Source organism: Bubalus bubalis, chromosome 6, assembly GCF_019923935.1.
Source record: "Bubalus bubalis isolate 160015118507 breed Murrah chromosome 6, NDDB_SH_1, whole genome shotgun sequence".
NCBI lineage: Eukaryota > Metazoa > Chordata > Mammalia > Artiodactyla > Bovidae > Bubalus > Bubalus bubalis.
Window position 1 is genome coordinate 14222063 of NC_059162.1, and position 11613 is coordinate 14233675.

An 11613-nucleotide genomic window follows, 5' to 3' on the forward strand; every position below is an offset into this window, starting at 1 on the left:
CCTCGCACCCCCTCGCAGGCCTGAATCCCCTGGCACCCCTTCCACAGGCTCAGTTCTGTGTATAATCTCCTTTTATCTGGGTTGATGACCTTGCCTCACGGCCTCCTTCGACTGAAAGCCACCGCCATCGGATCGGATTTTCCCGGCACGGGTTTTCCCTTGGTTCCGCTCTACAGTATCCCGGGGCGGCAGGGACAGAGGCTGCCGCCGTTGCTCTGAACCCTAAGGGGTTAAGGCCTGTGTCCCGCCCCTTTTCCCGCCAGGCTGGCGGGAGTATGAATAGGCTCGCTCCCACTCCCGACTCCCAGTCGCTCCGGTTGCTCCTCGCCCCGCCCCGTCATTGTCCCCATCCGCGTCTTTTCCCTTCCGTCCCCAAAGCTTTGAGAGCTGCTGGCTTCTCCTGGTGCTCCAAGTCTCTCCACCTTCGGTGGGTCAGACGAGCAGGATGGAGGGCTGCCTGGGGGAGGAATCTTTTCAGATGTGGGAGCTCAACCGGCGCCTGGAGGCCTACCTGGCCCGGGTCAAGGCGCTAGAAGAGCAGAATGAGCTGCTCAGCGCGGAGCTCGGGGGTCTCCGGGCACAGGCCGGAGACACCTCCTGGAGGGCTCGTGCCGACGACGAGCTGGCGGCCCTACGGGCCCTCGTCGACCAGCGCTGGCGGGAGAAGCACGCGGCCGAGGTGGCGCGCGACAACCTGGCAGAAGAGGTGGAGGGCGTGGCGAGTCGGTGCCAGCAGCTGCGGCTGGCCCGGGAGCGGACCGCGGAGGAGGTGGCCCGCAGCCGGCGTGCGGTCGAGGCCGAGAAATGCGCCCAGGCCTGGCTGAGCACCCAGGCTGCGGAGCTGGAGCGCGAGCTGGAGGCTCTGCGAGTGGCGCACGAGGAGGAGCGCGCCGGCCTGAACGCGCAGGCTGCCTGCGCCCCCCGCGGCCCCGCTCCGCCCCGGGGTCCCCCCGCGCCGGCCCCCGAGGTGGAGGAGCTGGCTCAGCGGCTGGGCGAGGCGTGGCGTGGGGCAGTGCGCGGCTACCAGGAACGCGTGGCGCACATGGAGACGTCGCTGGGCCAGGCCCGCGAGCGGCTGGGCCACGCGATGCAGGGCGCCCGCGAGGGTCGCCTGGAGCTGCAGCAACTCCAGGCAGAGCGCAGCGGCCTTCAGGAGCGCAGGGCCGCGCTGGAGCAGAGGCTGGAGGGCCGCTGGCAGGAGCGGCTGCGGACCACTGAGCAGTTCCAGGTGAGGAAGCCGGGGGCGGGGACTGGGCAAGACAAGGCTTCAGGAAGTCCTTTTGGGGTTCAGAGACCTGGGAAGGGGAGTGGGCAGTGGGGGTGGCTGTAGATTTAGGGGCCACTTTTTAGAAAACCATGCCTGGTGCCGCCAGCCTGGACCCTCATAACTCTGTCTAGTGCAGGGTTGGAGGTTCAGAGTCCTCTCAAAGCACACCTCGAAGGGCCGACAGGCCCAAGACGTTGCAGCAGCCTCCTCCCTGTCTGAATGGCACCCTCCCACCCTGATGGCCCCTGGGCGCCTCCCTAGGCTCTGCTATCACTCAGAAGATGCTCAGGATTTGGCCTCTCAGTCTCCAAGTTCTCAACGGCCCTCCTCCCCCTGGCAGGAGAGGTGAGGGGCCCTGGATGAGGGGCCACCAGCCCCTTCTCCCTTGTCAGGGCTCTTCAGCTCCTGAGTACATTCCAGAGGCCTGGGACAGCTGCTCCCCCTCACACTGCGCAGATGTGACCAACAGCTGAGAAAACAGCCTCCTGCCTGGCCCAGACAGACGTCTCACTATCCCCCACTCCCCCTTCAGAGGAGAAAGATTCCAGAACTTGAGAACGTGTGGGAAGTGGAGGGGGCGGGGCCGAGGGTGGGGAGCGGGAGACAGTGGCTGGGACCCTGGCGGTTTGGCTTCCAGTCCTGCAGGCTCCAGGCCTGTTGATTAATCGTTTTTCCTTCTGCTTCCACTTTTCCCCCTTCTCCTCCTCTCTGTAACCCATCTCCTCTCCTCCCTCACCTCCCCCTTCCTGTGGGAGTTGAATTCTGAGCCGCATGTGCTACCATTTAATCAGCATCCTCAGAGGAGGAGCCAGGCCGTGGGATAGGATTGAGAGGGGCCCTTCGCAGAGGCTCCAGAAGGGGGTTTTCTGGGCAGGGAGTGGGGTAGGGGAGGCAGGAATCTGCTCTGCGGAGAAGTTAATCAGGAAGCGAAGCTGCTGCTGCAGCAGCCAAGGGGGGTGGAAGTGAGTGAGGGGGAAGGAGCCCTCCCCTTCACTGACTACCTCTGGGTTGCTCTGCAGCTGGCCGTGGAGGCCCTGGAGCAGGAGAAACAAGGCCTCCAGAGCCAAATCGCCCAGGTCCTGGAAGGTCGGCAGCAGCTGGCACACCTCAAGATGTCCCTCAGCCTGGAGGTGGCCACATACAGGTAGAACCTGACCCTGACCCATGGGGACGCACAGATGCACAAGTCCATGTGGGGGCAGACTCCTCGCCTGAAGGGGCCCAGAGCCACAGGTGGGGTGGGGGCTCTGCCACCACTTGGTCCTGTGACCCTAGGCTGATTCCTTCCACCTAAGCCCACCTGCTCTCCTGTGGGTTCAAGACCGGAGAAGTATCCTGTGCCCAGGAGACCCTCCAAGGAGCGGTGATATAGCTGAGTGGGACAGCCTCGAAGGAGAAGGCTGGACACCTAGAGGTCATCTGCATCCAGAACATTACTCCCAAGGGGCTGAAAAGCCCAGTCCCTGTGTGTGCACACTCAAACCAAGAGGGTGATGTCCTTGAGCAGCCTCAGGAAGGAGGAACCGCAGGTGTGGGCTGGTGGCACCGACTTGCCACCTGACCTGGGCCTCATTCTCCCGGTCTAGAGGATGGGAGATGGGCTAGGTGACAACCAAAGTCCCTTCCATCCTGAATGTCCGGGGGCCTGACTCCTATCAAGCCTTGGTACCCTTGGCCTTGGCCTTGCCCAGCCCATCTACTGACCATACCCTGTTGGCTCAGGAAAGGTTGAGACCAAGGAAGTGCTGCTTCTCTGGCTCTGTGGCCTTGGGCAAACCCACAGTCTCACCTGGGAAACTGATCTGGTTAGCCAAGGCCCCACTGATGGAGCCTGAGGAAAGAAGGGGCTTTGCCATGGTGAAGGATTGCGTACTGCAAGCCCGCAGGGTGGGGCCAGGGCTGGAGAGCCTATGAGGACAATGCCCCGAGAATCCACAGATGAACAAAAGCAGGGGCCCTGGAAAAATCTCAGGAGGGGAGGGGAGGCAGGGCCCAGAGGAGGAAAGTCAGTGAGGCTCCAAGGAAGAGAAGGGAGGGGCTCCACCTCCACAGAGATCAGAGAGCAGCTCGGTGCTGCAGCAGGAAGAACTGAGAAAACGCTAACCAGACTCAGAGATGATGAAGAAGAGCACAGAGCCGGTAGATGTTCGGCATAACTTGTTGAATTGATCGGTCCTCCTTCCCCGCAACTGGTCCCCTCTTTCTTAGTCCCCATGGGACACTAAGGCAGGGGCGTGGACACAAAGACCTTCATTGCCCTGAAAGGCTTGGGATCCAGAGTACTTAGAGATCCCCAGATAAGAGCCTTGACCCCTAGTCAAACCACTGAGGGGAAAGGCCTGGGCAGGCTTAACCTGGGTTTTGAGGCATGAAAAGGATTTGGAGAGAGGGAGCTGAATTCTTTTGTTTTTGTCTGTAACCAGCTCTGGGGGCCCTGGGGGAGGAGGAGGAGGAGGGGGGAGCCTATCCCATGGGAACGGCCTGAGAATTCCCACTTCCCCAGGGAAGCCCCCTCCTCAGACCCTCCAGATGGCGGTGTGGACAAAGGCAGCAATTAGCATGAGAATCGGCCCCCCACCCGGAGGATGAGGTCATAGGCCTGGGATGGGGAGGGGACTAGTCTAAGCGCTGTGTGGGGGTGTGTGTGCACTGTCGACTGTGTGGGAACCGCTTGTGTGTCTGTGAGTCCAGCTGTGTGTTCAAATAAGTGTGTGACTCTGTGTGAGCAAGTGTGTGCTATCTGTGGGTGTGACCATGTGATTTCATTGGCAGAGCCAAGCACAACCCCATTGTGGCTTTTGTGTGATAGTGGTGAAAGTGAGGAGGAGGCCTGCCAGGCGGGGCCTGCGATTTTCCCCTGGCTGGCTGGCCTGCTGGCCTGTGGGCAGAGGGCTGACCCGGCTTTTCTTCCCTCGTCCCCAGGACCCTCCTAGAGGCTGAGAACTCACGGCTGCAGACACCTGCAAGCGGATCCAAGGCTTCCCTCAGCTTTCTGGGTAAGAGGAGGGGCCGGGTTTCCCCCAGAACTTTACCTTTGCTTCCTCTTCATACCCCAGAGCGATTCATTTTCTGAGATGAGAAGCAGGAAAGCCTAATTCTTGACCCCATGGCCCCTAACATCAATGAGCATGCTCTTAGCGCAGCCCAAAAAAGGCAGGAGCAGGGTCAGGGTACTCCTCCCCATCCCAGCTGATCTGTCCTGACACCATTTTCCCCCCTCTGCCTTTCCAGACCCTAAGCTGGAGCTACATTTCCCTGGGACCCCAGAGGGCCGGCGTCCGGGACCTCTGCTTTCTGTCCTGAGCCCTACTCCCCTCTCCTCACCTTTGCCTGGTACCCTTGAAACACCTGTGCCAACCTTTCTGAAGAGCCAGGAATTCCTTCAGGCCCGCACCCCGACCTCAGCCAGCACCCCCATCCCACCCACCCCTCAGGCTCCCTGCCCTGCTGTAGATGCCGAGATCAGAGCCCAGGATGCCCCTGTGTCCCTGCCCCAACCACGAGTTGGGAGGCAACAGGTGCCAGAAGTCATGTGGGCTGAAGCCAAGGTGGCCATCCCTGCCAGCGTCCTGCCGGGACCAGAGGAGCCTGGGGGCCAGCAACAAGAGCCCAGTCCAAGCCAGTCCCCTGAAGATCATGCCTCCCTGGCTCCAGCCCTCAGCCCTGACCACTCCAGTCTAGAGGCCAAAGATGGAGAACCCAGTGCATCTAGAGAGTCCAGCAGATCCCAGGAGGAAGATGAAGGCCAACTCTGGGGGCTGGCAGAGAAAGAAACAGTGGTTGAGGCCAAAGCAGTGAGCAGCTTGCAGCAGGAAACGTGTCAAGAAGAGGCGGGTCTGGATGTGAAAGAAATCCAAGACGCCCAAGGCCCTTTGGAAAAAGAAGCTCTGAACTCTCTGGAAGAAGAGATTCAAAAGCCATCGATTCCACTGGAAAAACAGAGCCATGAGACTATACGATCTCTAGAGAAGGAAAATCTGGAATCTCTGAGGTCTTTGGAAGAAGAAAACTTAGAAACACTAAAAATACTAGAAAAGGAGAATCAAGAATTATTGAAGTCTTTAGAAGGAAAGGAGACGGAGGTAATGAGATCTCTAGAAAAAGAAACTCTAGAACTACTTAAGCCTATAGGAAAAGAGGATCCACAGACATTGCCATCTCTAGGAAAGGAGAATCAAGAAATAATGAGGTCTCTTGAAGTTAATGTAGAGACATTCTTATATCCAGGAAAGGAAAATCAAGAATTAGTGAGGTCTTTAGAAGAGGAGAACACTGAGTTATTGAGAACTCTAGAAAAGGAGAGTCAAGAGCCACTGAGATGTCAAGAAGTAGAGAACCAGGGAACACTGAGACTCCTAGCCAAAGATAATCAGGAGCCACTGAGGTCTCTAGAAGAAGAAGACCAGGAGACGTCAAGACCGCTAGGGGAAGAGAATCACGAATCCCTGCGGGCTCCAGAAGATGAGAATCATGAGGCTTTGAGACCTCTAGAAAGAGACAAACCAGAGTCCCTGAGTTCTTTAGAAGAAGACCAGGATGCAATGAGACCTCCAGAAAGAGAAGACCAGGAGCTGCTGAGGTCTCTAGAAAAAGAAGACCAGGAGCCACTGAGGTCTCTAGAAGAAGACCAGGAGGCAGTGAGACCTCTAGAAGAAGAAAACCAGGAGCCACTGAGGTCTCTAGAAAAAGAAAAAGAGGAGTCACTGAGGTCTCTAGAAGACCAGGAGGCAGTGAGACCTCTAGAAGAAGAAAACCAGGAGCCACTGAGGTCTCTAGAAAAAGAAAAAGAGGAGTCACTGAGGTCTCTAGAAGACCAGGAGGCAGTGAGACCTCTAGAAGAAGAAAACCAGGAGCCGCTGAGGTCTCTAGAAAAAGAAAAACAGGAGGCGATGACACCTCCAGAAGAAGAAAAACAGGAGCCGCTGATGTCTCTAGAAGAAGACCAGGAGGAAATGAGAGCTCTAGAAGAAGACCAGGAGACAGTGAGACCTCTAGAAAAAGAAAAACAGGAGTCACTAAGGTCTCTAGAAGACCAGGAGGCAATGAGACCTCCAGAAGAAGAAAACCAGGAGCCGCTGAGGTCTCTAGAAAAAGAAAAACAGGAGGTGATAAGACCTCCAGAAGAAGAAAAACAGGAATTACTGAGATCTCTAGAAGACCAGGAGGCAATGAGATCTCTAGAAGAAGAAGGCCAGATGACATTGAGCCCTCTAGAAAAAGTGAAACCAGAGACACTAAAGTCTCTTGGAAAAGATCAGGAGATAGTTAGACCTCTTGAAAAAGAGAATCAAGAGTTATTAAGGTCCCTAAATGAAGAGAGTACAGAGGCAGTGAGGTCTTTAGAAACAGAGACTCCAGAACCACTAAAGCCTACAGAAGAGGAAAACCTGGAAATACTGAAACCTCTAGAAAAGGAAAGTCAAGAGACACTGGGGTCTGTGGAAGGGAACCACGAGACACTGAGACCCCCAGAGAAGGAGAATCAAGAGTCACTGGGCTCTCTGGCAGAGTGGAACGTGGAGAATTTGCAGTCTCTTGAGGAGGCCGACAAGGGAAGTCTAAGGCACTTGGAAGAGGAAGAGGACGTGGAGCAGGAAGAGAGTCAGGCGTCACTGAGGCCCCTGGAGGAGCAGGGGCAGGAGCTGCCACTCTCTGCACAGCAGCAGAAGTGGGGAGATGCAATGCAGGGGCACCAAGAACTGGATCAGGAGCGGCCCCCGGGGAGGGCTGGAGTGGACAGTGGGGATGGGGCAGAGCTGGAACTGAAAGAACTGGATAGCTCCCCTGCGGAGGGGGAGGTGGTGGAGCAGGGGCAGCTGCAGCTGACAGCCACAGGTGAGGCCTGGGCCCCAGGTGAGGGGCAGCCAGGCAGCCCTGAGCCCAAAGAGCAGAGGCTCCCAGCTGAGGGCGCCGGAGGGGCAGAAGGCGCTGCGGGCCTCCAGGACCCTGAGGAGCAGCCAGAGAAGGTGGGGGCCCTGGGCCTCCCGGCTGCCCAGGGAATGTCAGAGGTGATGGAGCCCGAGTTGGAAGATGAGGATGTGGCCCCAGGGGGTGGCCGAGCCTCCCCAGAGGTCACCTTGGAGTTAGAGAGGGCCATGGGCAGGTCTGAGGGAGTGGAACGGGGACCCGAGCAGGAGGCAGTAAAGCTGGAGGACCCAGGTGGCCTGGCCAGAGAGGAGGTGATGGAGCCGCCCCTGGGGGAGGAAGGTGTGGCAGCAAAGAAGGTACAGGGCTTGGAAGGGCCCAGAAAGGAGCTGGAGGAGGCAGGCACTCTGGAGCCTGAGGTCTCCACATTGTCCGTGAAGAGCAGAGACCCGCTGGAGACTCCTAGGGACTGGGAGGAGTCAGAATCTGGGGCCCTTGGGAAAACAGAGGAGCCAGTCTCAGCTGAGACCTTGTGGTCTCACGGGGGAAGTGATACCCTCCAGCCCAGGCCCCTGGGGTCAGAGGGAGCTGAGGAGGATGCCAAACCGCTGCTGGGGCCCCCTGGTCTGAGGCCCACTGAGTCCTGCTCGCCCAGCCTAATCCCTGAAGATGCCTCTGGGCCCCAGCCCCTGGCTGAGGGGAACCAAGAAGCCAGCTGGGGGCTGGAGGGCAGGGCTGAGGTCCTGGGAAAGGCAGACGGTGAGCAGGAGGATCTGGGCTCTGGGGGGATCCCTGAGGGCCTCCAGGAGGAAGGGGAGGAGAGCAGAGAAGAGAGCGAGGCGGATGAGCTAGGGGAGACCCTTCCTGACTCCACTCCCCTAGGCCTCTACCTCAGGTCCCCCGCTTCCCCCAAGTGGGACCTACCTGGAGAGCAGAGGCCCTCCCCTCAAGGGGAGCCCGGAAAGGAAGGCTGGGGTCCTGTGGTCCCAGCCTCCAAGAGCCTTGGGGCCCAGCCCTCAGAGGAGGAAGAAGAGGAGGGAGCTGAGGAGAAGGAACGTGGCCATGACTCTGAGCTGTCGGAAGAGTTTGAGGACCTGGGGACTGAGGCTTCTCTCCTTCCCGGGGTTCCCGGGGAGGGGGAAGAACCTCTGAACCAAGTGCCCCAGCTGCTCCTGGAGCCTGCAGCCTGGGATCGTGATGGTGAATCTGATGGATTTGCAGATGAGGAAGAGAGCGGGGAGGAGGGAGAGGAAGAAGATGAAGAAGAGGGGAGGGAGCCAGGGCCAGGGCGCTGGGGGTCAGCGCCCTCTGTGGGCAGCCTCCCCGCCCTGAGTGGCCCTCAGGGAGGTCACCTTCTGGGGTCTGAGACCGTGGGTGTCAGTGTCCCCTGGGACGATGGCCCAAGGGGCGCGGCAGCTGACGCCCCCGTGACTGCCCTGGAGACTGAGTCCCAGAACAGCACTGAAGCCTCAGGCTCAGAGGAAGAGTCTGATGCTGCTCCCCTGGAGACAGAGGACCAGGTCCCTGGCCCTCTGGGGACCCTCAGCGGGGTGGAGGACACCCTTGATGGTGGTGGCCCAGGCCCCAGCCTGAAGGAAGAGCTGGAGCACGTGAATGGGGGCGTGGTGAACGGGCTGGAGCAGTCCGAGGAGGGAGGCCAGGGGAAACCGGGGGCTGCTGGGGGGAACCGAGGGAGCCCCTCAGAGGAGGAGGGGGCTTCCCTGAAGGCCCCATGGGCAGGGGCTCCTCTTCACCTGGGCCAAGGCCAGTTCCTGAAGTTCAGTCAGAGAGAAGGTGATGGAGACTCCTGGTCCTCAGGGGAGGACTAGAGAGAGCTCTCCTACACGGAGGCATTGGGAGGAGGGGCGTCCCCAACCCCCTCCCTGCTCGGGGCAGCACCCTTAACCTGCACTCTCTTGACCTGTGGTTTCTATCCCAGAGGCCCGGCTGGCCAAGGGGAAACGGGTGTGGCAAAGGGGCCCGGTCCAAGCGTGGAATAGCTTGGGAATAGCTGCCAGCCCCCTGGCCTCTGCATAGCGGGGACAGCCTGCCTGCACTGTCCTGTGGGGCTGAAGCCAACTGAACCTGTAGGACTAGCCCCTCCTTTCCACCGCAGCTCCTATCCTCCCATCCCATTAGCTGGAAAAGGCCAGGGCTCAGCGGCCCCTCCAAAGGGAGGGGCTGTGGTGGTCCATGTGCCAGGGCTTACCAGCTCTGCCCTTCCTCCCTGCACCCTCATGAGATGGTTGGCCAGTGGCTAATGAGGGTGGGGGGTGCTCCTGTGTCCTGACCCCCCCATAGACCTGCCATGTGGTGGCCCCGTCTGGCTCATCCCTGCCTGAATAAAGTAATGCCTCCGCCTACAAAGTCTGGACTCTTCCTTCCTTAATTCAGGGGGGCCTCAGGGTTGACGCAGAGGCAGAAGAGCCGGGGTAGAGGGGAGCAGGAGACGCTGGTGTTGGGGAGGGGCTGCCTGCTGGGGAGAGAAGATTCTGGAAGGCCTCATGGTGGAGACAAGCCAGGCAGATGAAGGCTGGGGAGGGCTGGGGGTGCTGCTTGATCGGGGACTGGGGGTGCCAACCCAGGTGACCTTGGCGCCTGCAGAAACCAGGCTTGTCATCATCTCTGCCCACAGTGCTGATTACAGGGATTAGGGCTTGGGGCCACCCCCACCCTCGCATGTCCTCCCTGCCAGCCCCTCAGCGCCGCCAGCATAATAAGCCCCCTTGCCCCCAAACCCAAACAATTGTCTGGCCTTGGTGTCTGCTCAGACTGGCTGGGTCAGAGCCGGGTGAGGGAAGAAGGAGGTCTGTTCTGCCTCAGTCTGGCTGTGTGGCCTCAGGTCAGTGCTCAACTTCTCTGAACCTCAGATTCTGCCACACAAGGACAGACAGACATGGGCCTCCCAGGGCAGAGAGAGCAGGGAGCAGGCTAGGGGAAGCCAGCAGGTTACAGGTTAGATCTTCAGTAGGACCTCCTTGCAAGCGGAAGCAGGAGACAGGGAAGACAAGAAAGTGGAGGTGAGGGGGGATAAACTGAAGCTGTCGGGTGAAACGAAAGAGCAGTGATGGGATATGCTGATGCCTGGGGTTAGATTGGGGGTCCACCCAGCCACAGCAACTTCCCAAGAATACCCCCCTTCCCAGGAGTTCTCTGGGTCCCTGTATAGATCCAGGAGGGACCAGGGGTGCCCAGATTAGGCTGGGCTTGAAGGCCTTGTAGTCAGAATACCCAAATAGAAGCCACTCCCCATCTGAGCTCTGGAGGGAAGAAAAGCAGGCCAGCGACACCTCTAAATACTCTGGGAGGGGGTGGGACAGGAGCTGCCAGATGAACATTCTCTGTTGGAGAGACAATCCCAAGGCCAGAGGCAGGCCCTTTCTTTTCTCGGGCCTCAGGCTGAGGCCAGGGGAAGATAAGAAGATGAAATCTCAACCCCTCTGACTTCAGCTCGTCCTCCCAACAAGGAGGGGGTGGACAGGAGGCCCCCGACAGGACCCCACTGTCTGCTTCTCTACCCACACCTTCTCTGCCTTCTGGGAGTTTCTGTGTTGGTTATCCAGGCCTCCCATTTCACACACACCCTGACCCTTGGGGTCTAGGATGCTGGCGGCCCTCCTGGCCTCCACTCTCCTTCCTGTGCCCATTGCTAACAAGGCCATGTCTGATCTCACCAGGCTGCCAGGCCTGGGGCCAGCACACGCATCCGGGCAAATAAGGCCCCCTTCCTGCTCCTCTGATGGGACAGACGAGCCCTGTACTTGGTCTCCCCAGGCCCTCAGGCACCCCCACTTAGGCGAAGGGCCAAGGACAGAGGCTGAGTCCTTCCCTGTGTCCGGGCCATCCTGCCACCCCCAACACACACACACCAGGGCCCCTAGTCCCCTGCAGAACTACCCAAACTATAGCCATTTCTGCTGACCATCTCTAAGAGGGGGAGGAATGTCAGTTAGAAGTGAGGACTCTCTAAAGGAGGTATGGCAGGGAGATGTGTCCTCTCTGGCAATGGAAGTCTGTGCAGCTGGAGAAATAACGGTTGGACGGAAACAGGGACTGTCAGCTGCTAATGGGGCATGCACTGTGCGCCACGGACCACGCTAGTGTTGGGAGTCCAGGGTTCCTGACCCGGAAAGCTCTGCCTTCTAACGGAACAAGGGCTTCTGAGTGGAAATCATATTTGGAAACGGAGACAGGCAGGAGATTGTGGGAGCAGACAGCAGGCGCCCACCTGATCTGAGCCGGGGGAGGCTGGGAGGAGGTGGTTAGGGAGCCGGAGCTGGCCAGTGTAGGGAGGAGGAGACAAGAGGAGGGGGAGGACAAGCATTCTAGCCAGAGGGAACAGCATGTGCAAAATCCTGGGGCAGGAAAACAAGTTTGGGCATTTGAGGGACAGAACGAAGGCTTGTGTGACCAGAAGGTGGAGAGTGAGGGGTAAAAAGGTTCACAATAAGGCTAAAGAGGAGTTGGGGGCCAGGGGGCTA

The 11613-nt window shown here is 59.0% G+C and overlaps 1 protein-coding gene across 2 annotated transcripts; it reads left to right on the plus strand.

Annotated features, from left to right (window-relative positions):
- Nucleotides 1-296: 296 nt before the first annotated feature.
- Nucleotides 297-9499, plus strand: NES (nestin). Of its 2 annotated transcripts, XM_044944219.2 has the most exons (5): nt 297-1228; nt 2287-2411; nt 4190-4263; nt 4499-5957; nt 6144-9499. In XM_044944219.2, the coding sequence occupies exons 1-5, from the start codon at nt 446-448 to the stop codon at nt 8959-8961; spliced, it is 5259 nt and encodes a 1752-aa protein (XP_044800154.2). In that variant the 5' UTR covers nt 297-445; the 3' UTR covers nt 8962-9499. The 2 variants fall into 2 exon arrangements, with proteins under 2 accessions (XP_044800154.2, XP_006052023.4); XM_006051961.4 differs by having other exon boundaries at nt 4499-9499.
- The last annotated feature ends 2114 nt before the right edge of the window (nt 9500-11613 follow it).

What these genes read in the sequence shown, in the direction of transcription:
- NES (XM_006051961.4), top strand. Translation starts at nt 446, where the DNA reads ATGGAGGGCTGCCTGGGGGAGGAATCTTTTCAGATGTGGGAGCTCAAC. An exon ending in GGACCACTGAGCAGTTCCAG is followed by an intron (nt 1,229 to 2,286) that starts GTGAGGAAGCCG and finishes GTTGCTCTGCAG; the next exon opens with CTGGCCGTGGAGGCCCTGGA. An exon ending in GGCTTCCCTCAGCTTTCTGG is followed by an intron (nt 4,264 to 4,498) that starts GTAAGAGGAGGG and finishes CTGCCTTTCCAG; the next exon opens with ACCCTAAGCTGGAGCTACAT.